Source organism: Argentina silus, assembly GCF_951799395.1.
Source record: "Argentina silus genome assembly, chromosome: 6".
NCBI lineage: Eukaryota > Metazoa > Chordata > Actinopteri > Argentiniformes > Argentinidae > Argentina > Argentina silus.
The window spans coordinates 8,713,542-8,736,320 of NC_139660.1; the positions used below are offsets into that span (position 1 = coordinate 8,713,542).

The 22,779-nt window shown below is 48.7% G+C and overlaps 1 protein-coding gene across 1 annotated transcript in view; it reads right to left on the reverse strand.

Moving 5' to 3' along the window:
- Nucleotides 1–1,124: 1,124 nt before the first annotated feature.
- Nucleotides 1,125–22,779, reverse strand: part of crocc2 (ciliary rootlet coiled-coil, rootletin family member 2) — a gene marked incomplete at both ends in the record, with an annotated part of 31,006 nt that continues 9,351 nt past the window's right edge. The window contains 33 exons of the mRNA XM_083671584.1: nucleotides 1,125–1,208; nucleotides 1,299–1,478; nucleotides 1,636–1,767; nucleotides 2,154–2,354; nucleotides 2,526–2,675; nucleotides 3,377–3,817; nucleotides 3,928–4,091; nucleotides 4,179–4,299; nucleotides 4,511–4,686; nucleotides 4,847–5,231; nucleotides 5,479–5,646; nucleotides 5,829–5,988; nucleotides 6,074–6,312; nucleotides 8,633–8,776; nucleotides 8,928–9,062; nucleotides 9,282–9,461; nucleotides 9,723–9,892; nucleotides 10,362–10,489; nucleotides 10,882–11,075; nucleotides 12,779–13,009; nucleotides 13,153–13,299; nucleotides 13,430–13,574; nucleotides 14,033–14,215; nucleotides 14,479–14,678; nucleotides 14,919–15,059; nucleotides 15,200–15,289; nucleotides 15,486–15,582; nucleotides 15,822–16,028; nucleotides 16,649–16,755; nucleotides 17,288–17,432; nucleotides 18,745–18,851; nucleotides 18,986–19,069; nucleotides 19,189–19,356. Coding sequence (XP_083527710.1) covers nucleotides 1,125–1,208; nucleotides 1,299–1,478; nucleotides 1,636–1,767; nucleotides 2,154–2,354; nucleotides 2,526–2,675; nucleotides 3,377–3,817; nucleotides 3,928–4,091; nucleotides 4,179–4,299; nucleotides 4,511–4,686; nucleotides 4,847–5,231; nucleotides 5,479–5,646; nucleotides 5,829–5,988; nucleotides 6,074–6,312; nucleotides 8,633–8,776; nucleotides 8,928–9,062; nucleotides 9,282–9,461; nucleotides 9,723–9,892; nucleotides 10,362–10,489; nucleotides 10,882–11,075; nucleotides 12,779–13,009; nucleotides 13,153–13,299; nucleotides 13,430–13,574; nucleotides 14,033–14,215; nucleotides 14,479–14,678; nucleotides 14,919–15,059; nucleotides 15,200–15,289; nucleotides 15,486–15,582; nucleotides 15,822–16,028; nucleotides 16,649–16,755; nucleotides 17,288–17,432; nucleotides 18,745–18,851; nucleotides 18,986–19,069; nucleotides 19,189–19,356 — 5,604 coding nt within the window. The remainder of the gene's footprint in view (nucleotides 1,209–1,298; nucleotides 1,479–1,635; nucleotides 1,768–2,153; nucleotides 2,355–2,525; nucleotides 2,676–3,376; nucleotides 3,818–3,927; nucleotides 4,092–4,178; nucleotides 4,300–4,510; nucleotides 4,687–4,846; nucleotides 5,232–5,478; nucleotides 5,647–5,828; nucleotides 5,989–6,073; nucleotides 6,313–8,632; nucleotides 8,777–8,927; nucleotides 9,063–9,281; nucleotides 9,462–9,722; nucleotides 9,893–10,361; nucleotides 10,490–10,881; nucleotides 11,076–12,778; nucleotides 13,010–13,152; nucleotides 13,300–13,429; nucleotides 13,575–14,032; nucleotides 14,216–14,478; nucleotides 14,679–14,918; nucleotides 15,060–15,199; nucleotides 15,290–15,485; nucleotides 15,583–15,821; nucleotides 16,029–16,648; nucleotides 16,756–17,287; nucleotides 17,433–18,744; nucleotides 18,852–18,985; nucleotides 19,070–19,188; nucleotides 19,357–22,779) is intronic.

Here is a 22,779-nt window from a genome sequence, read left to right on the forward strand (position 1 = left end):
AGTTTATAATCAGTAAAACCAAATCAACAAATCATCATTGTTTTTTCATAGATGATTCTCAGCAAAATGTCTGTTTTTCAATAAATAATTCACCTCATGAAACTGCTGTTTCATGCAATGCTATGTGAAAGAAAGCACCTCCTCAAAGTCTGCTGGCAACAGAGAGCGAAGGTCAGTCTCTCGTCTTGCCCACGACAACTCTGTTGACAAAGAGGGTCATTAACAATGCAAACCAAATTCTGGAGAACAAATGCCACCAGGGATCATTGTGGCTCATAGAGGTTTACTGACATCACAACAAGCACAGTCAGGGCAGTTCTTACATTCCAATAGAACACTGCTTGGTAAACAGAATCAAATCTCAGTCCATGTCTTTTTTCAAATGTTGCTTTTATTGTGTCTCCAAAATAATTGAAATGTGTACTGATACATAAGAATATAATTTGAAACCAATAGTGAAATATGATCACAATGCTTATGTGGAGATCTAATACATTTATTGAAACAAGAGACCAAGGATAATACCACTTGATCCTCATTACCTGAGGTAAATCATATGGTTGGTTCAATGTGATCCACATCAATCCACATTTGTAAATACTTCCAATAAAAAATATATATAATTAATGAAAAAGTCATTAGGGTTATAACTATAATACCAGTAGTAGTAATGTTGCAGTATGCCTGAGGATACAGCACTGCAGGGTTGAGAAATAACACTGAAGCCCAACCAACGAAATCTTCACATTGGCATCTTCACATTGACATTGATGTGTTTTTAGAAAAACTGAGCTAAACACAGAAACACTGACTAAGAGCAAATCCTTAAAACAATTGGGCACTTCCAGTTCACTGAGAAACAGCACTTTCATTGTTTGTTGTTGTTGAATTTTTCCTCCAGATTAATGAAATCCTGTGTACATGTGTGTGTGTGTGCGCAAGCTTGTGTGCGTGCGTGCATGCGTGCGTGCGTGAGCGTGTGTTCTGCTGAAACTGGATGGGCTTCTCTGTTGATTCCCAGTGTAACACATAATACTTTTGAGGAGCTGCCAATAGAATGATGAGGAGGGAGGTCTTTCCCAGAGGGCCATATTTCAGAACATCCCGCACAAGGTTCCTGCAGCCTACACTGTTGGCCGTAGCATCTGATTGATATAGGCCTGCCTCCTCCTCATCTCCTGCTCCAGCTGTTCCTTCAGTGTGAGCACCTACAGTACAAGGGATAGAGAGAAAGAAGCAGTAAGCAAGGGCTTGACCTGGCAGACGTGGAAGACTCCCTAGTAAGATCCATATAGTACCTGCTCCTCTAGACACTTGACCCTTTGTCGGTGGGCTTTCTCCCGCGTCTCCAGGGACTGCTCTGCCTGAAATTGAGTGCCCCTGAGCCGCTCTGTCTCCATGTCCATCTCCTGACGATGGCGGGATGTCACTTCCAGGAGGCGCTGTGCGTGGGAGCGCTCTATATGGGACATCTGGGCCTGGACACAGTACATGATACACATCACACTCAACTGAAAATGACCTGTGAATTCTCAATAACAAACAACAGATCTGGGATGACTGAAAACATTGTGTACTTGTCTCCTCATATTGTCATTCTGTTGGTGTTTCCGAGCTGTCCTGCCTCTCTCTCACCTGTAGGCTCTGCACCTCCACCTGCTGTTCGCTCAACTCCTGTTCCAGAGCGCACACTGTCTGCCGCAGCTGGTCCCTGTCTCGGCCAGCTGACACTGCCTCCTCCTCCCTCCTCAGCTTCTCCAGCTCCACCTGACAGACAGTGGGACAGGAGAGAGACACACCATGAATGGCTTTACCATACCATGACCCTCCGGCTCTCACGTGCCCTACAAGTAATGCATGTAGCAGGCCCCCTTGCTTCTCACAGGACATTTACATGTTTCCATCATTCAAGGACAGTTCTATCCATGTGACGCACAAGAGGAGCCAGAAAGATGGAGCTTAGAATGATAGGCGAATGATGTGAACCATAATATGGGGTCATATCTGGACCGAATGGTCTGGAGAAAATCAATGGATAGATTGATAAATAGAGACAGACAAACTTATATTGATCTCCAAGGGGATATAACCAGGGGAGAATTAACAAAAACATTCACACATAGGGTAAGAATATACAGAGAAGGAGAACTTACCTTCTCCAGTGTCTTCCTGAGCGAGGCTTTGTCTTTGCCTAGACGTGTCAGGACCCTCTCCAGCTCAGCCCGCTGGCCCTCCATCTTCTGCAGGGAGCTCTGGAGGCTAGCCACCCTGTCCTGGAGGTCTTCCATCTCCTTCTGCAGCAGCTGGGAGCTTTCCTGGGCCTGCAGCTCAATCTCCTGCCTATGCTTCAGGGCCTGGGAAACAGACAGTCACTTATGAACATCAGAAACATACACTGTAGCACAAGAGTGAGGGTCCTGACTTCAAAGCTACTGCAGCTGTGGAAAAGTATTTTTCATCCCAGTCCATGAGTCCTCTCCATCATCCACAGGCATTTCCTTCTTACCTACTGTAGCCCCACTCACCTCTTTCAGTGCTCTGGCCTGCTTCTCAAGCTCGGAGGCCCTCAGTTCTGAGTCCTCATGGGCCCTCTGTAGGTTCTGGGCCCGCTCTGTCAGAGTGTGGTTGAGCCTATTACTCTCAGACAGGGCATCACGTGTCTTATCCAGACACTCCTACAGGAATAAAGGACAGATATTGAGCAAAGGGACTTTTATTTAAATATAAATGTACACTAATGACATCCCTTCTTTGCCCTATCCCTCCCTAACTCCCATCTTTTCCTTCCAAGCCACCTCTCTTTCTCTCTGTCTCTTAGATTTTGCTCAGAAATGTGGGCGAGAGTCTTGATTTTTTCCATCCTTTTTATTGGCATGGGCTGACAGGTCTTGAGCAAAATAAAAGAGATTTATACTGAGCATGCAGTGTTTTTGTTTGCACAGCATCTTTAAAGCACAGCCCCAAACTAAACCCTAAAAGCTCTCCTGAGGAGCTCTTGGAGAATTAATGAGCTTGCCCGAGCATTTTATTGCACAGTCATTGAGGTCCTTCAGGGAGACTGTGGCAGCAAAGGTAAATAGAAAAAAATACAAAACTGAAAAGGTTACATAGCTGCACCGTAAATCAAACTTCATCTTATTTTGGTAAGTTTCAATAAAACATTCTGCGTTAGATTGGGTTGGAAAACCTGTATACAGTATACAGTAGTCAATTATTTGACTTTTTTCAGTTTTTCCTCAGGCATAACAAATATTCACCTTAAATTCAATGGAGCATATTTCCATGTAAAATCCAATATTAAATCCAGAGCTTATGTATCTAAGCCTTTATAATTGCTCTAGGGGTGGGTGGGGTTTGGTTATATACAGTACTCTACCTGCATTATCCTGCGGTCCTGTTCACTGACGGTCAGAGCTCTCTGGAGCTGTGCAGTCTGTTCCTGCATAGCCCCTGCACTGGCACTGCTGTCACTCAGTGAGGCTGACAGGCTCTGGAGCTGTTCCCTCAGCTGGCTCTCCTGGAGCTCCACACGGGCCAGCGACACAGCCAGCCTCTCCTCGTTCACCCTCAGCCCAGCCGCCCGGCCCTCGGTCTCCCCCAGCTCCCTCCTCAGCTCAGACAAATGCTGCTGCAGCACCCCCACCTCCGCCTCCAGCTCTACTGCCCTCAGCTGAGCCCGCTGCAGCTCCCCCTCCAGTGTGCGCTGGGATAGCTCCAGACGGGCCGTCCGGCACTCCGCTGCCTCCAGGGACTCCTTCAGCTTCCGTCGCTCTGCCTCCATACGAGCCTCTGAGGCCCGGGAGTGCTCCAGCTTTTCCTGGGGACCAGAGGTGACAAGTCATTACAGTCTTCACACATCACACATCTTCAGTTAAATATTTAGCGTTGGGAGTCTGATGGTGTATTTTATATCACCCCTTTACTTACTTGTAGTGCCCTTGTGTCAGCTTCAGCAGCCTGCAGGCTGGCCCTCAGTTTGGCCACCTCCTCTCCCAGGCTCTTCCTCTCCCTGTCCCCGCGACGTGTCACTTCCTCCTGCAGAGAGAGGGAGGTCTGCGCCCCGTACAGTCGCTCTGACACCTCTCTCCTCCCTGGAAGACACATACAGACGCCACCTCAATACGGCACTATTCTGGAATGTTATGCATGTTTTTCCAGGTCAGAGTGCTCTCTCTCACCCTCCTCCAATTCCTTCAGGGTCCTCTGCAGTTGCTGTAGTCGACCTCCTGATTTGTCCTGGCTGTTTTGCAGCTCCGCCACCTGATGGCTCAGACCGACCACCTGGGCCTTGGCTTCCTCCTGCAGAATAGATGCTCCATCAGTCTTAAAATTCATAATCAAATGCTCTCGGAAGTTATGTTGAAGTACAGCATGCATGGTAATCAGGTCTATAAAAAAAAATGCACAGTCCGTCTCTAAAATATAAATAGTGAAAGGGGACTGAGGAGGGTGCATTTTTTGGCTTAGCTCCTGTAGTAGCTTTATACGTATTGAGGTGGTGAACATGTACCCTGTCTCTCTGTGTGTCCCTGAGCTCCTGTTGAAAGTCACGGAGGGCTGTCTGGACAGTCTCCATATCTAGCTCTCCATCATCACAACCACCACCTCCACCACCACCACTGGAGGGGGACGGCAAGAGGCCTGGGGATCTGCTGGCAACACGGCCATCTGCCACGCCCTCACCTCCTGCACGTACAGACACATACTCACTGAGACACCTGTGGTGAGGCTAAGTGTCTATAATAAAATACATTACATATTGTACAGTATGTTGACACATTAATTAGAATAACACCAGTGTAATATGCAACATTGTAAAGAATTTCTACAGGGCAAGAAACCATACCTTTGACTGGTGAGAGAGTTCTCCAAGGGGAGGGGCTCCGTCCGCGGGACACAGGGGTGCAGGAGCGTCCTGTGCGTCCAACACCGAGGGTGCGGCGCAGAGCCGAACACAGGCCAGCCAGCTTGTGCTCCACATCCCAGCGCATGGCATCCCCCTGGCCCAGCTGCTCCTCCAGGCCCTGTGCCCGCCCGTCTGCCAGGCTGACCCGTAGGGTGAGCTCCCTGACCTGGGCCCTGGCATCCTCCAGAGCCCCCTCCACACGGGAGGTCTCCTCTCTGTGCCTCTGCTCATTCTGCTGGAGGCCAGCCTCTCTCTCCTGCAGCACCTCCCTCCCATGTCGCTCTGCCTCCTCCAGCTCCAACACCCGACGCTGGAGCCCCGCAGCCTAGAGGGGGAATATAGAGAAGGACAGGTCACATGGAAAGGATGTGTGGGGTCAACATGAATGTAAAATTAAAAATAAAGGAAAAAGTGTAAAATCCTGCCTGATAACAGTCAAGTTGTACATTGTAAAGTGATACATACAGTGTGCTCCCTCAGCAGGAATATTGCAGGTATTCTGTAGGTATGTGTGAATGGAGCCAATGTTTGCTCTAGCATGTTGTTAGCAGACTAACCCCCAGGGCATCTACCTCATTCAGGGCGGCCTCCCTGCCTGCCTCAATCTCCAGGACTCTCTGCTTCAGACTGAAAGCCTCATGTCGCACCTCCTCCTCCCTCTGCTCCTCCTGACACACCCGTGCCTGCAGCACTTGCAGCTCCTGACTACACTGTGAATTCTCTCCCTCCAGGGTCTTTACCTGGGTAGGTAAACATAGGGTTCAATGAGTTTGCACTACACCATACAGTACAGTTTTTGACCTAAATCATAACATCACAAAAAATGGCATTAAACTATCAAGATACATTTGTAATGTTTATGTTATTTGCAATGTTAGGATGGGTCATTTGGTAAAGCCTATTAACCCAGATACACACCCACCTGTCTGCGCAGCTCCTGCAGCTCTCTCCGCGCCTGCAGACGAGACTTCTCCAGCTCTCGCATGGTGCTCCTCAGCTGCGATGCCTCGTCCTGCATGGAGGTCTTACACTCCTCTAAAACTCCCAGTTTCTGCTCCCTCTCCTCTAGACCTCGCCTCAAACTTGAAGAAATACAAGGAGTGAGTGTCACCATCATAATCACTTCAAAAGCCAACAGAACTATGAACGAATGAACACCTCCTATACCTGTTGTTGTCGCTTTCTGCTCTCTTGATGGAGGTCCGTAGCTCTTGATTGGAGGCCTGGATGGCCTCTTTGTCTCGGGTCTCGTCCCCCAGCAGCCTCCTCAGGTCCAGGACCTCTTTGCGCTGGTTGTCCCTCTCCTGAACACACTCCTGCATCTCCCTGTGGGCCTTGATGAGCTCCTTGCGCCCCACATCACGCCCGTCCTCTGCCTCCTGCAGGTCCCTGCGCAGGCCCTCCACCTTTAACAAACCAGAGAAGACAAGATGATGAGAAGGGAGACAGAGAAGACCATGATGATTGCAGATAATTTACAGTACCATAGAATGCAAATCATTGGGTAATCTATGGTTAAGGCAAACACTACATTCAGGACCTGCTAAATAATGGTATGATCCTTTCATTTCAGTTTTGTATTTTGGACACTCCTTCTGAAGTGAAGGTAAACACTACACTCTGAACTGATCCTTGTGGCTTCAGAGCTCAACGTGAAGACCAATTGCTTTCTATGCACAGATATGACCTATAAAAAAAAAGAGAAGTTGTCTCTTTCTTTTTATGGCATTATGTTGAGCATAGCAGTTCAGCCAGAGAGCTGGGGAGGACAGAGCATATCTGGCCATGGATAAGAGGTTGTTGGGCTTGTAGCCAGGTGCTGTTTCCCTGCTGCTGCAGCTCGTAGCTGGTGATGTAAAGAATCCTCAGCAGGGACCATGATCAACAGCAGCTCCAAGGGGTGGGGGAGGGGAAGGGGGAGGGGGCAATGTGTTCAGAGGCCACACAAGATGTTTTCTTCTCATAAATTCTAATGTGAGAAAAAATAATCCACTGCCGTTCCAGCCCATCATAATTTATTTTATTTTATTTTGGGGGTTGAGAGCAGAGCAGCAGAGTATTGTGCTGTGTAGATGGGAGTGAGGGACCTCTGTCCAGTCCCAGTGGAGCCAGCCTCTCGCTGCTGCAGGGGAGAAAATAAACACTCCCCCACTGGCTTATTTACACAAGGGGTTAACTCAAACTTTGATTTCATATTACCAAGAGCCGGACTCTCTCCCTCCCCCTCGCCATTTCCCTCGTGCTTTCTCTCCCCCCCATCCCCCCCTCCCTGTCACACTTTCTCACTCCTGCTTTGTCATTGTCTGACAGAAGAATTCTGAGCTGGGATTAGTAAAATAATCAAACAAGGGAAGAGCAAGGGCGTCTGCCATATCTGACAGTGTGGTCATGGCCCTCTCAAAGACTGAATACTGATGTCAAAATCCCTACACTCCTCTTCTCAGCCATCACAGTAACTTACTTAATGTACAAAGATAAGGCTAGGGAGGCAGAACTAGAGCAAAGACAAGACAAGTTCAGATTCCCATTCTTTATCTTCAAACGCTTTTTTTTTATAACTTTGTTTAAACCAGAAAGTCTCAATGAGATAAAGAAGTACATTTTCAAGGGAGACCTGGCTATTGAATGTTCAGGGTTGTAAAACACTGGGGCTCTATCCAATGAGGTAACTGTGAGGTTATTATTCCTCCAATATGCCCAAGGATGATGTGTTTGGAATCCCGAACTCAAACAACCCAAGTGGATGAAAGGGGGGGAGGGGACTCTGGACTGTTTTGAATCCACACATGTTATAGCAGGGTCATAAAAAATCACTGCATCAGCAAACATGTCACTGAGCCCAAGTTATGGTCTCTCACAGCAGCGCTCTGTTTGCACAAAGCCCAACACGGCCACGGGTTCCCCAGGGAAGCACACAGCGAGAGGGGGACCGCTGACCTGGTGTCTTTAAGAGGACATTAGACAGCCTCTGCTTCTCCTCTACTCACCCCCTCTTGAGCCGACCTCTGTAGTGTGTGTGCACCTGGTGGCATCCTGAAGGTATTAAAGCGCTGTAGCCACGGCCAATGTCAACAGAGGCCTGTGGTAAATGGCTCTCTACTGAACTGGTACTAATTGGTACAAACTCCCCTCCGACTGCCCTAGCAGCACCTCCCGGGCCTCCCACACCATGCCAACTCAAACAAGCCTGTCAGCCTAGCCCTACCCATCCCCCTGGTCTCACAAGCACCCCCATGTCCATCTATCTAGTGACAATGCTAGCTACCCATACTCTCTATACTCTCCCAGGCCACCCAATTCTACCTCTCCAAGTTCATAAAACACTTTCATTCTGGCATGAGTGAAGGAGTGAGGAAGTGACTGCCATATGGGTCAACATGCCCACCTACATCGGTGCCACTGCACAAACATCATGCATGTGCTGTATTACATTGGTCTTTGTTTGATACAGTTGATCTCTTTCAGAGACAGAACCAAGAGGGTAGTGGGGGTGGTGGTGGTGGTGGTGGTGGCGGTGGTGGTGGTGGTGGTGGTGTTGGTGGTGGTGTAGGTGGTGGTGTAGGTGGTGGTGGTGGTGGAGGTGGTGGTTGTGGTGTAGGTGGTGGTGGTGGTGGTGGTGGTGGTGGTGGTGGTGGTGGTGGTGGTGGTGGTGTAGGTGGTGGTGGTGGTGGTGGTGTAGGTGGTGTTTCTGTTGGGGAGTGAAGGGGATAAGGGGTGCTAGCTCACCTCCTGGCGTGCCAGCTCTCTCTGTTGGTTCAGCTCTCTAACCTGCTCACTCAAACTCTTCTCTGCTCTCTCATGGGAGCTCAGAGACTCCTCGAAGCGAGAGCGCAAGTCCTGCAGCTCAGACTGCAGCACAGCTATGGTATCCTTTTAGAGACAGAGAAAGAGAGAAAGAGAAAACCAAAAAAAGGAGAAAAATAGAGATTGTTAATAAACATAGCTATTATAATGGTGATTTTCACTGATTCACATTTTTGTCTTATTGAAACTGTCAATATGGTTGCCATGTGTACCGTACCCTATCCTGCTCCTGGCGGCTCAGGGCCTCTCTTCGCACACGCTCCATCTCCATGCCCGCGGTGACAAGCTGCTGCTGCAGGGCTGCAAGCCTCTCTGTCAGGGCAGCCTTTTCTGCCTCCTTCTGGGACAGGGCCTGGAAACAGCCACGGGTAACAGACAGTTGATATTCCACAAGCATCATATCATTAAATTCCAGTGTGGATTGTGCTGTGCTGTACTGTACTATACATTGCTATGTTGAATTATGTGAATAAGTAATCAGAGACAAGAAAAATGCAAAGACATAAAGACATTGTTGGTGTTCCATACAGAGCCAGGCCTGTCTCATGCCGAGTGCAGGACTACCACACACCTGCTGCTTGTGACTCTCTGCCTGCAGGAGGCTGTCGTTGCAGTCCTGCTGCAGCCTGGCCATCTCCTCCTGCACCTGCTGCTGCTTTGCTTGACTGTGCAGACGCAGCTCCTCACATTCCCGCCGCAGCTGCTCCACAGCCTGCTCCCTCTGAGCAGTCAGCTCCATGCACTGCTGCTCCTGGTCACCGCACACATGAAGTAACACACTTACCGTGAATTAAGTCATTAGCATTAGGGTTGTACTTGCATGCTACAGATACTGTGGTGACAAAGTATATATTGATTGATTTTTAAGACATCTATGACCACTACATCAGCATTATGCTATCAGATAGGCGGATGCGTGAGTTATGAAACAACAATATAAGAGGTCAGCCATGATGTGTTAGGTAGCGGTTGAGTTTATCAGGCTGCAGTTATCGTGTTCCTCCAGCTATACCTTGTCCCTGCGTTCAGCCTCCATCTGCTCCCTGTGGCTCTGCTCTCTGTTGCTGGCGGTGAGCTGGGCATTCCTCTCCACCTGTGTCAGCTTGCCCTCCAGAAGCTCCCGCTCCTGCCCAGCACGTGCCACCTGTAGTTCAGCATCTGCCCGCACCCGAGCCACCTCTCCTGGTCACACACACACAGACACAGACACAGACACAGACACAGACACACACACACACACACACACACACACACACACACACACACACACACACACACACAAACAAAACATGCTTTTAAACATTCATTCATACCTTTCATTAAGGATGGGGACAAGCTGAGGTTGTCTAAAACAGAATCAAGAATTTTCCAATTTCCAATTTTTGAACATCCATGTGTACATTCTGGACAACCCTCTATAGCTTTCTGTGAAGCATGTTAGCAGCTAGCCTTATACTCCTCATCCGTGGGTGTCAGGGCAGGTGTGGTGTGGGGGACCCTGGTCAGCTGAGAGGAGCTCCGGCAGCGACCCCTCAGCCCAGCTGCTGCAGAGCTCACAGCTGAAATATGGGTCTCAGGTGGGCTGTTGGAGAGGCCTTGTGGCCAGAGGCTTGGCACAGGAGGACAGTAGGGGCTCTGGGGGGTTACTCACGCGTCAGGGCATCGTTAGCCAACAGCAGGCTCCGCCTCTCCCCCTCCATGCGGGTGCGCTCCCCCTCCAGAGACGAGGCCAGCTCCTGGCCCTCGTACAGTGCCGTCTCTAGGGACTCCTTCTCTGCTCTGGACGACAGCACAGAGAAGGCCAGGGAGGAGTATGTTTTACAGTATACTCACATACTGTACAGTGTTGAAGTCGTTAGAGCTCTGAACACTGGATCTTTGAAACCCTGGATGCCTAATGCAGTAAAATTCAATGATCCATGGTTGGCATACTTTCCATAAAAAATCATACTTAAAGCTTATTTTTACATGACACAAGCTACAGTGTAGTGACTGATATGTGCACACACACACACACACACACTCACTCTCACACACTCACACACACACACACACACACACACACACACACACGCGCACACACACACACACACACACACACACACACACACACACACACACACACACACACACACACACACACAGTTAGTCTCACTGACATGTACACACACCTTAGAGTGGCCAACTCCAGGGTCAGTCCCCAGGCCTTGCGTTCAGTAGTGGTCAGCTGAACGCCCAGGCTGGCCTTGTCCTTGGCCAGCTCCTCCCTCTGGCGAGCTGCTCTCTGCAGGGCTGTGGCCTGCATGTCCAGCTCCCTCTGGCCCACAGACAGCTGCTCTGACAGGGCCTGTATCTGCCTGCTGGCCTGGACACAAATACACAAACACACACACACACACGCACACGCACACGCACACGCACGCACACGCACACGCACACGCACACGCACATGAACACACACACACACACACACACACACACACACTTTTATATAGCCATGGCTGTAGCATGGCTAAATGTACTGTATACACAGGGTATCAAAAACACAGATATATTAAATACATTCTGTGAAGCCACCCTCTCTGAGTTTAGTTTAGTTTTAGTACAAATGGTAAAGAGATCCAAAAGATTAGGCTATTCACTGCATGAAATTCTATCTTCAGCAGTATTATAAAAATGGGACACTGCAAGTCAATCAAAGGCTGATTCTACTGGATTGAATCAAGTTGTTAAGTTGAGGCTACATTGTAAAAAGGCAGGAATGTTTACTTTAACCTGTCAACTTGCAGGATGTTCAGATATTTCCCTGTAATTCTAGAGTTTTCCCTGCTGTGTCTAAAAGTCCATTTCCTGACATACTATTACACATCCTGCAAAGGTAGGCTCCGACTCGGTCTAAAACGACCTCCTCAACATCTAATATTTCAGTACAATAGCACTGTTTAAAAAGCAATAATCGTTGTAATTTGTTTTTGAAAATGAACTAACTAAATATTAGCACAGGCTGTCTTACAGCCTCTCCTTGGATAAATATAAAGTGGAAGTATTAGACCAATATTGTGAGTGTGAATAGCTCCCAATAAGGGGATAAAACATGAGCTGGAGTGGAATAGAGGCCATTGAGCTGGAGTGGAATAGAGGCCATTGAGCTGGAGTGGAATAGAGGCCATTGAGCTGGAGTGGAATAGAGGCCATTGAGCTGGAGTGGAATAGAGGCCATTGCGGGACTTGTTTTGTACACGGCTAATTTGTTTTCACAGATAAGTTATCTAAAAATGTTTTGAAGAGATTTATCAAATTGTTTAGAATTGTAAAACTGGAGCCGAGGACAACATTGATATCCCAGTTTCATAGTACAGATAATAAAACAGGACAGCGTTCATTCCATTGTTTCTAAGAAGGAACAGGGAGATCTGGGATCTGGCTTAAGAGGGGTGGGTATAGGCGTTAATTTATTGGTTCTTTCACTCATCCCCTTCTGGTCCGATATTATATGTCTGTAATATCTATTTATCCTTCCCAGCTCACATTTGTACACGAGGATCCCCTGCTTTCCGTTTCCCAAGTTACTCATAAAACACGGAGCAGGGCCAAAACTCACATCCCATTTGAGGGGAAGGTGTTGAGCACCGTGGCAGATGTATCCAATATCTCCTATTGGTTTTTAATGTGACAACGAGGCCCATAAACCTGCTGAAAGCTGTTAATCACACACAGCGTGATACCCCCAGGTGGTGGGAGCCTGAGATGCTAGGAGGGTGAGGAGGGAGGGAGGGATGAGTAGGAAGGGAGAAGGGAGGGAGGGAGGGAAGAGGGTGGGAAGAGGGGGGGAGGGAGAGTGAGGAGGGAGAAGGGAGGGAAGAGGGAGGGAGGAGGGTGGGAGAAGGGGAGAGGGAGGGTGAGGAGGGAGGAGGGAGAGAGGGAGAGAAGAAGGAGGGAGGGATGAGGGGGAAGGTAGGAGGGAGGGAGGGAGAGAGGAGGGTGGAAGGAGATAGGAAGGAGGGAGGGAGATAGGAAGGAGGGAGGGAGGAGGGAGAGAGGAAGGAGAGGGAGGGAGCAGGGCCTGACCTGTGCATGTTGCTCCAGGGCCTGGGCATTCTCCCCCTGCAGCGTGCCCAGCTCTGCCTCCAACCTGTGGCGGGCCTCCTGGACGTGGCCGTGTGAGGTCTCCAAGGCCAATCTCTCCGCAGTCAGGTCCAGTAGATCCTGCTGCAGCCGGCCTGTCTCCTCCCTGGCTGCAGCCAGCTCAAGCTCTGCCTCCCGTCTGCGTTCACCGAACCCTGCCTTCTCCCCTTCTGTCTGGAAGCACATTCTGTCAATCATCAATCATCTTCTGTCTGCTGTGAAATTGGCTTAGGATGCAAGATACGCTAGTGCTAAGAACTGACTCAAGTCTGCTGTAGTTTCAGCATGACAGTGAATTCACACTGCCTCAGACTGACCTGCAGCAGGATGCGGTTGAGTTCCACCTTGTCTTTGGCCAAGCCTTCACTCAGGGCAGTCATCTTGGCCAGAGCGTCTCGGAGGCCAGCTTCCTGACTCTGCAGTTTGGTGAGGGCCAGCTCCTGCTCTGCACTCTGGGTCTCCATCTGTAGGGGACACCACAAATACCAGGGGGGGCTTAATCTATACCATGGTTATGTAGGTATCCAGTTTCACAGTTTAAGGCCTAGTGATCACCAGGCCACAGCCTGACACACAATGTCAAGTAAGGCTCACCTTGCTGAGAGCCAGGACAAGGCTGGCCTTGTCATCCTCCAGCACCTCCTTCAGCAGGGTGATATGACTCAGTGCCTCTTTCACAGTCACCAGATCCCTGCGTAGCTCTGAATGCTTCCCTTCAAGCTGCTCTAGACTCCTCTGCCTGCAACACACACACACACACACACACACACACACACACACACACACACACACACACACACACACACACACACAAACACACAAACAATATTTATATAAACAGACTCCCTAAACAGTCATTGATCCCCACTAGGAGAGATGGAGAAATGCTTAAGCCAAAGGTCAAAACTTTACAGAGTCACTTCAGTTCTGGATCGCATGTCCTGCTCTAATTCCAAGCTAATCAGATTTCTGGAGCAAGGGGGAAAACCTCATGAAAGAAAGAAAACAAAGTCACTTCTTTCTTGCATGACCGTAGAAATGCAATGTAAAGCATTACATCTTCATAGAATGTCATCTGGGCCCAGAGCGCTGAGCACAGCTCTCAGAATGACATGTGTTACTGATCTGAACTCTAAACAAACAGAGTGGAAAACAAGCAGGGATGAGGTTGTGTTGTGTAACCCCCCCCGGGTGTACCCTCTCTCAGCCTCGGTGCGCTCGCGTGCCAGCTGCCTCTCCAGATCATCCCTCTGCTGCCTCAGGAGGTCCCTCTGTCTCTGGAGGTCCACGCCCGAGCCCCTCACTACCTCCAGCTCTGCACACTGGGAGTCCACCTCCTGCTGTAGGCCAGATACCAGCTTCTCCAGGCTGCCCTTCTCACTGTGTGTGTGTGTGTGTGTGTGTGTGTGTGTGTGTGTGTGTGTGTGTGTGTGTGTGAGAGAGAGAGTGTGTGTGTGTGTGTGTGTGTGTGTGTGTGTGTGTGTGTGTGTGTGTGTATGAGAGAGAGAAAGAGTAAGAAAGAGAGCTCATCACAAAATGATTCCCATAATGCACCATTTTGACATATTCATCAGCTCTACAGTATGATGATGTCAGAACGATAAAGGAGTCACCATGTCAAGCTCTATATTGCAGCCTGTTACCTGGAGATGATGTCCAGTGAGGTTCGGTATCTCTGGCTCTCTCTGCGGCTCTCCTCAAGAGCTTTCTCAGCCTGCTGGCTCTCCCTCCTCAACTCCTGGATCATCTGCTCCAGCTCTTTCCTTTCCACATCTCCCTCCTGCAGGTGCCTGCGCAGAGTGTCTGCCTGCTCCAGGGCAGCATCCAACCGGCTGCGCAGATCCTGTTTACAGGTGTGGGTGAGGAGAAGAGGATAGCAGTGTTAACGGCTGATGTGGCCTATCATTCCCAGTACACATACACTGGATAGGCAGTGGCTGTACTGTATGTGAGACCAATAGTGTACATATAGTGAGGTTGGTACACCTTCTGGATTAGTTTTTATTAAACAGTGGTTGTGTTCTATGGCTGGCTGAGGGGTGAGCTGTAAGCTGTATGGCTGGCTGAGGGCGAGCTGTCTGACCTGTGTTTGTAGTTGGTGTTTGGAGAGGGCACTCTGAACGGCCTTCAGTGTGCTGTTCCGTTGAGGAGAGTGAGCACGGAGGGGTGAGGAGGAGGGGGGCAGACTGTCAGGGCTGATACTGTCATCATCACCATGAACCAACTAAAGAGGGGTGATATAAAAAAATTAAAAAAGGTCATGAGAGCAGCAGCCTGATTATGATTAAAAGCTACATGACATGTTTGAATGACAGATGATGGATGGTGAGCTAGACAGAGTGACATGCTCAGGTCTGGGCTGACCTGGCTAATGCTGTGAAGGATCTGCTGCAGGCTCTGGATCTTTGAGTTCAGGGCATCCTTCTCAGCCTTGTCCTCCGTGCTGGAAGTCTCCTGTGCAGGAAACCATTGGGGTCAAATGGGCGCCGACAGAGCAGCCCTGACATAGACCAGACTGCTGCCCCCAGACAGGGAAGTGGTGGAGTTTATCAAGAGGGTCCCAGGCTAGGGTCCCAGGCTACAGCCCGCCCTTTTAACCCACCACCCCCCACCCTGTCCGACCCCCCCCCCCAATCCCTGGGGGTCTCACCATCCTGTCCAGACTGATCTGCATGGCGGCAAGGCCTGCGTCCTTCTCAGTGCTCTGAGCTCTGAGGTGCTTCGCCATGTCTGTCAGCTCCAGGATCCTGCAGAAACATACACATACACACACACATGCACGCAGGCACTCACGCAATACACCTCAGAATTAAAGGTTCTTATGTTTCCTGAGCAAGGGTTCAATCTCTTTGAATCTATTTATTCTCTCCATTATTTGTTCAAAAACACCAATTTTAAAAAAGACTGAAAACAACAACCTTCAGGAGACATTTATTGTCTAAGCCTTATATTGATAATACCAACAGACAAGGAGAGCTAGACCAACCTTGAGTTGAGTTCTACTTTCTCTGCGTCCCAGCGCCCCTGGAGTTGCATAGCCTCCCTGAGCTTGTTCTTCAGCTGCCTCTCCAGCACTGACACATCCAGACCACTAGGGGCACTGTGTTGTGTTACACTGGCCTCAACGTTCATACAGGCAACATGCAGGCGGCGGCTGGCGGTGACACACTCCCCTCGCATATCAGAGAGACTCCTGCAGTCAGTGGACATGGGAATCATAGTTAAACACGCCAGAACTCATAAACAGGTTTGAAAGAGTATGGGAAACAGACACAATGTTTTCAGTTTCACAGTTGTAACTCATTGGTTTAATTAAGGAAAAAGGGTCTGTTCGCACATGAAAAAGATGGATGTCTATAATGATTAAGCTCCAAATCACGGCTCACTTTGAACTGTCTCATGTTTGAGTTAAAGCATTAGATGATGATCATGGCTGTCCATGAGCTGAGTAATCCTTATTACAGCAAATTATTCAACAATGCTCGCATCGTTTCAACATGACATAAGCCAAGTCTTCAGTATTCAAGCTTTGACCTGATGGATGCTTTCAACATAGACCTGGGACAACCATTTGTCCCATCATGAGGAAACCATGAGCAGGGGAGTAGGACGACCCCACTGACCCCACACCCCTATAATGCTAGGCAGCAATTAATGGCTGGAGTTCATGGGTGGAGAAGAGAGACTAGCTGAAGAGAGGTGGGGTGCTAGTGTGATCCCAGCGTTCCTGCAGGGTTCCTGCAGGGTTCCTGCAGGGTTCCTGCAGGGTTCCTGCAGGGTTCCTGTCGTGTTCTGGCGGCGCGCCACACTCACCTGTCAGCAAAAGTCCTCAGCTGGGTGAAAGTGCTCCGCAGGGAGGCGGCCTGGCGCCACAGAGCTCTCACACGGGCCTGCTCATGACCCAGCCGGGAGGCACATGTCTAGGGAGGGAGAGAGGATACAGGGGGGGTCAGATTGGGGGAGGGTAGTGAGAGTTGTTTTAAGACCATGAGGAACAGTCACCATTCAGCACACTAGGTGCCCCTTGCCTATTGTGATCCCAAACAGATATAGTATATACACTCATGGACACACACAGTAACACATACAAACTATTGGCTTACTCTATATCAGCAGATGTGACCATTTACAGCATGAGTTCCTTCATCTTGCCAGATTGTTTGCACCGTGCAAAAATGTCTCCCTCATTTTTCAGCGATTGGAATGTTTTGACAGGAAACAACAGCTCGAAAATCATAACAATGAACTGAACAAAGAATGAGAGTGAATTGACAAAACAGGGCTATGAATGGAATTCCCACCCCATGGGAACTGGATGGGAAAGAAGTTGCTCAATGAGGGTACAGAGACAGGATAAAGTGATTTTAGTTTTTAGTCTTTCTCCTGTTTTTCCCCACTCAGCCTAAAGCACAGACTGCCCGTTCGACCCCTCATCTATATGGTCCTTCTCACCTCCTGCTCTCTGCGTAGACGACTGTCCTTATGCTCCACATCTTCGCGGGCCCTGCACAGGCTCTCTGTCAGGCCCTGATTGGCTGCACCAGCCTGCTCCAGCTGTTCCCGTAGGAGGGCATTGACCTGACTGAGGCTGGCACACCTGGGGAACACATGCCCTCATTACTTGGCAGTGAGGACCAAGTTGGCAACCTCACCTGTCAACCACTAACAACTAACAACCCCACTCCCCCCATCCTGCCACCCACCCCACTCCCCCCATCCTGCCACCCACCCCACACCCAACTCAACTCCATCAATCACGTGGCCACTATACCACTCCTACGTTTATGGCCTTATAAATCCTTGCTTCAGATCCACCCCTGCCAGCCACGCTTACAGAGTGAACACGTGTGACAGTTTTATAAAGTCCATGTCAACTCTGTCCTAATTTCAACCAGATTTGCTTGTAGAGTCATTTACAGAAATGTTTACATCATTCTCACGCTCTACACCCTGTCATAGTGGAGCGTGCCAGCTCACCATGTTCCTCAGTGTGTGTGTGTGTGTGTGTGTGTGTGTGTGTGTGTGTGTGTGTGTGTGTGTGTGTGTGTGTGTAGCAAGTAGTTGAGTAAGCCAAACCAGTATTTGACAGTAAGACAGTGTTCTTAAGGGGATCAAAGGAGGGGGAAAGTGGAGTAACTCTTCCCAATGGAACACAGACAACAGGTAATTAATTTAGTGTTTTGGAGCCTGTCTCTATGTGACAGTGGGAAGAGGCGCTCCATGAGCCCACCACTCAGTAACTCTGCAGTAGGCTTCATGTAGGAGCTCAGCGTAGAGGCTGTAAAAGGGATCGAGCTTTGGCAAGCAGGCTGGCGTCTGCCATAACCATTTCAATTAGAGCTCTGCAACTCCATAAATCACAGGGCTTTAAAGGCTGGCTTCAGGTGCGGAGGTCGGCCCCCGCTCAGTGTGAGGCACCGTTAAAGTGCTTTGGAGGAGAGAGCCAACAAGGCCCCGCTAATTGACTCTGACAAATTGGATGCCGAAAGCATCTACCAAGGCCAGGCTCTGCTTTCCCCCTAGCCTTCTCCTCCCTGCTTGGGCATTTGGAACACAGTTGGAAAGCCGAGAGATCCGCCGGGAATTTCTCTGCTCCACACATTTCTCATTAACACTTGAGCTCACGTTTTGTTTCTCAATGAGAGAAAGACAGAGAGAGTGAGAGAGAGAGAAAAAGAAAAACAGGAGCAAAGTTCTAACAGGCTTATCGTTCTAATTTCCATTAATTTATTGCTTTCTGTTCAGGTCCAAACTGAGACTTTCTGCTGGTGAGGCTTTTTGTTTATCTGGCTTTCAACATTCTGCACATTATTTCCCTAAAAGCCCATGTGTTGCTGGCCTGTACAGACCCATCAGAAGATCCCATACAGTTCCTGGGTCCCCTGGCTGCTCTACTCTACTCTGCCTACCTCTTCTGTTCCTCCTCCAGGAGGGCCAGCTTGCTCTGGACAGTCATGCTGTGCTCCTGCTCTGTCCACTGCAGTCGGTGGGCAGACGAGTCCAGGTGGGCCTGGAGCTGGACACACAACAACAACACTGATTGGGACTCCTGAAATGGGCTGTGATCTATAGGCATAGATTAGTGTGCTGTTTATATCTCCTTCTTATGATCAACATCATGAAGCATTAACTTTGTTTCCTCTGACTTACCGACAGTCTTAGCTTTTCTGACTCAGAGGTTTTCCCCAGCACCTGTTCCTCTAGTTCACCACACCTTTTCTTATACTGGAGCACCTGATACAAGACATACACACACAAGCAACTTCTATTGAATGTATACTGCATTTTTGGCATTTTGTCAACAAAAGTGTTGATATACGTAGATGTTAACTCTACCCCTCCATGTACTGTACCTTGGTTTGCAGCTTCTGCACTAGCTGTGCCTGTCTGTGCTGGCCTTCTTGATAGGCTTGTAGTTTGAGTCGGTAGGTCCTCTCCTCATTCTGCAGTCGCAGGTGCTCCACTGACACACTTTCCTGATCTGAGTCCACTGCCGACTGCAGTACCAGCATCTGCTCCAGCTGTATGGGGGGGGGGGGGGGGGGGGGGTATAGTTTGACCAGGTATAATCATGACATACAGTACTGCTAGCCTGTAAGGGCTCAAAAGACCTAGAAAAACTAATAATGTTTATATAATAATGCTACTGTGGTGAACAATCATGAAAAATGAATAAAGCCAATTTAAGGACATCATCAAGGAAGTGGTATACTGTAGACAATGTGTGCGTGCGTGCGTGCGTGCGTGCGTGCGTGCGTGCGTGCGTGCGTGCGTGTGTCTGCTTGTATCTGCGGATTTAGTAAGTGGAAGCCATGAGATCCTCCACATCCTTAATACAGCACAGGCACCTCTTGAAGCAGAGATTTTCAAAAGGGACTGGTCTTTCTCATTTTGGAATCCCATCTCCTCTCCCATATCTGAAATCCAAATGTCCTGTAACCTCTCAACCTCACACAACCCCTACTCCCACCGCACCACCCACTCTCCATCCTGGTGCCAGACACCCTGTCCTCACTAACACAAACCACATGGCTGGGAGAGCACTACAACACACTGCGTGCCTCTGACTGCCCCTGCCGACTTCTCATTTAAAAAGAGAGGAAGAGAGGAGCCCCCCTCCTCCGCAACACTCCCAAAACCACCACACACCCAAGCCCCTCGAATCAACCCGGCAGCCCCCACCCTCCAGTACCTCATCTTTAACTCTGGGTGCTTAATCTCTCCAGCAGGCTCTAGAAGAGGCCAGGACAATAGTCTCACTGTTCAACACTGGAGCCAAGGGCTTCGCTGCCATTATTAACACATTTTCAAGAGTTTTATGCTTCAAAACTACAAAAAGAGTGAGCTTGCACCCGGTTCTGTGTTTTTAGAGGTTTTTGTTTGAGGCCCAGGAGAACACGAGGGATTATTTTACTGCCCATTGTTAAGGTGACAGCTTTAGGGACTGAGAAGGAAGGAGAAACATGGGTGGAGGGCTACAGGCACAAGGCACACAGCAGCAGCTGTGTTTGAAGGGACTTCTGGAAACATCTGTGTACAAGTACAGCACTATTGATTATGCATCTTTTCAAGTATTTTGGCACAATTATGGCAATTACGTTACAACGGAAAGGGAACTACTTTTTAAATGCAACTGAATACATGGCAACCACACACAAGGTTTATTGTAGTACATGAGTAAATGTATGTTTCAGAGCCTAATCATGGTGCTTGGTGCAGCTCCAGCATTGGTAGAAAGGGTAAGACTACTGCTGTGCCATTGCAATAATGTATTAACAAAGGGTAATACAAGGGAAAGTGTTCAACCCTATGCATCCCCATGGATCACAGAAACAATATAGAATTGAGATATATAATCTAGAACAGAGACCATTAAGTCTGATATGGAAGGAATCTAACAGGACAAAGGATTTTACTACCACCAGATGGTGTGTTCATATCTATTACAGTACATTTCCTTTAGACCCACAGTGAATTTCGACTCTCATGAGATCAGCCTTCTCATCCACAAGGAACCTATTTGATAGCTTGAATAATCTCCAAATATTTGACACTGATAAGAATTCGCCTGAAGGGAACCATCATTGCACACCTCTGTTGAAGGGTGATATAATATCAACTGGAATCCTAGATTGTAAGCATGCCTTTATCTATTTTCTTGTGCTCAAACGTGAGTGTTTGAACCCATTGAACCCCCTGAATGTGGGGTTTTCAGGGCATGGACAAGATCAACAACATGCATCTCAAAGTTAAGACACTGGTTTTACAGCTGGACAGCCCAGTAAATCACACTAATCATGGGTTGTTCCATTACAATGAGGGTAAACAATCCAAGCATGACAGTATCTCCAGATTGTGTGTCATGTGTCACCTGTAGCACACCTGTCAAACCGATTCCATCAACAAGCATCACTCTGGGGGGCGTAAGACCCTCCCTCACAGTCCTGCCTCTGCACTCAGTGACCAGGTGACCTCAATGACCCCTCCTTGTCCCTGGTCTCGGAGTGTGAGGGATGTTTGCTATTGTTCATAACCATACAGTGTGTGGGCTTCCTGCCAGAGCCCCGCCCCTGCACACCACAGAGAGGCGGGTTCTTTACGGCTGCTCCCTAGTCAGCTGTAAAGCAGGAGGTCGGGGGCTGGTCTGGATTAGCCATGCTCCATGGAGGAAGCCCCCAAGAGAGCGCTGTGACAGCCTGTTGTGGAGGAGAACATCCCCCCTTCAGCCTCCTCCGCGACACCACCTCCGCCCGTCACTCTGCTTGCATCATTAAATCTCTTCACCCCCGTCGCCAAGTGAGCCTGAACTCATTGTTCTTCACAACACACACCCTTCCATTGGTGACTGTAAAAAGAGCAAAGGAGGAGAGAGGCAAGTTCCCTCCCTGATCCCCTGTCCAGCCTAACTTAGAGACTTACAGGGCTTATACGGGCCCAGGGGTGAGCACACTGCACACCCTGGCTGTTTATGACTCGCCTCAGCGTACACTCACGCTGGAGCGGCCCCCGCGGCCCCCTAAAGAGGGCTGAGCCCAATCCCTCTGCACGCTTGCTCTTTGAGGTCGCCTACTGCCATTTTGTAATAATGGTCAACATGCAATTTACACAAAAACAGACTTCCTGGGCGTGTTTTTATACTTCCATATGGTTTCGACCATTATTTTTTCTGAGTATCTGTTCCATGGGTCCTGCTTATGTTTCAGATGTGAGAAGCTTTCTCTGCCTTTTCAAATGTGTTTTGCATTAGTCTTTTATATTACTTGATATTTATGATTTGTGCCACTCCTCATATTGTCTCATTTGATAAATATTTCAAACAACATCAAGGAACAACAGTGCTTTGATTCATCTGCCAATAAGCAACAAGAGAACAATTTCCAAGGCCACTCTGAACGTTTTTGCAACTGGAGCCAAGTTTGCTGCCACAATAGTCATGTGGCGGAGCTAAATCCACTTCACATAAGCCAGTAAGTTATAGTCATGGTAGTCACAAAATGACATAATGTGACAATATTTCAGGACAGGATGATCCATCTAGGAAAACAAGGAGCACATTTCTGATCATTACAATTTACCAATTTCCACTTTTACAGCTTGGAAGAAATTGATGAGATATATTTTTAGCATGAAAGCATGACAACAACATATTTTGATTTCTTTCTATTACAGGTCAAAGGTCAACATGAGAACAGATTCCAAGTCTTCCTCATGTAGAGGTGGGATTCCTCCTGTTTTATTCATCATCTCCAGTCTAGAAAGGCCTGTTCCTGCATTGGGTGAAGGCGGCACTCTCAGCTGAAGTCAGACCCAAGGAGACATCTGGCCATGTGTGCACAGTACAGCCAGCAGGGAAAGGGTTACAGCTGCAATCGTTTTTCCCTGGCTTGGCCTGGACCCAGAGGCTTAATAAAGGGAATTAATGGAGTGCACTATCTGTCAGATTC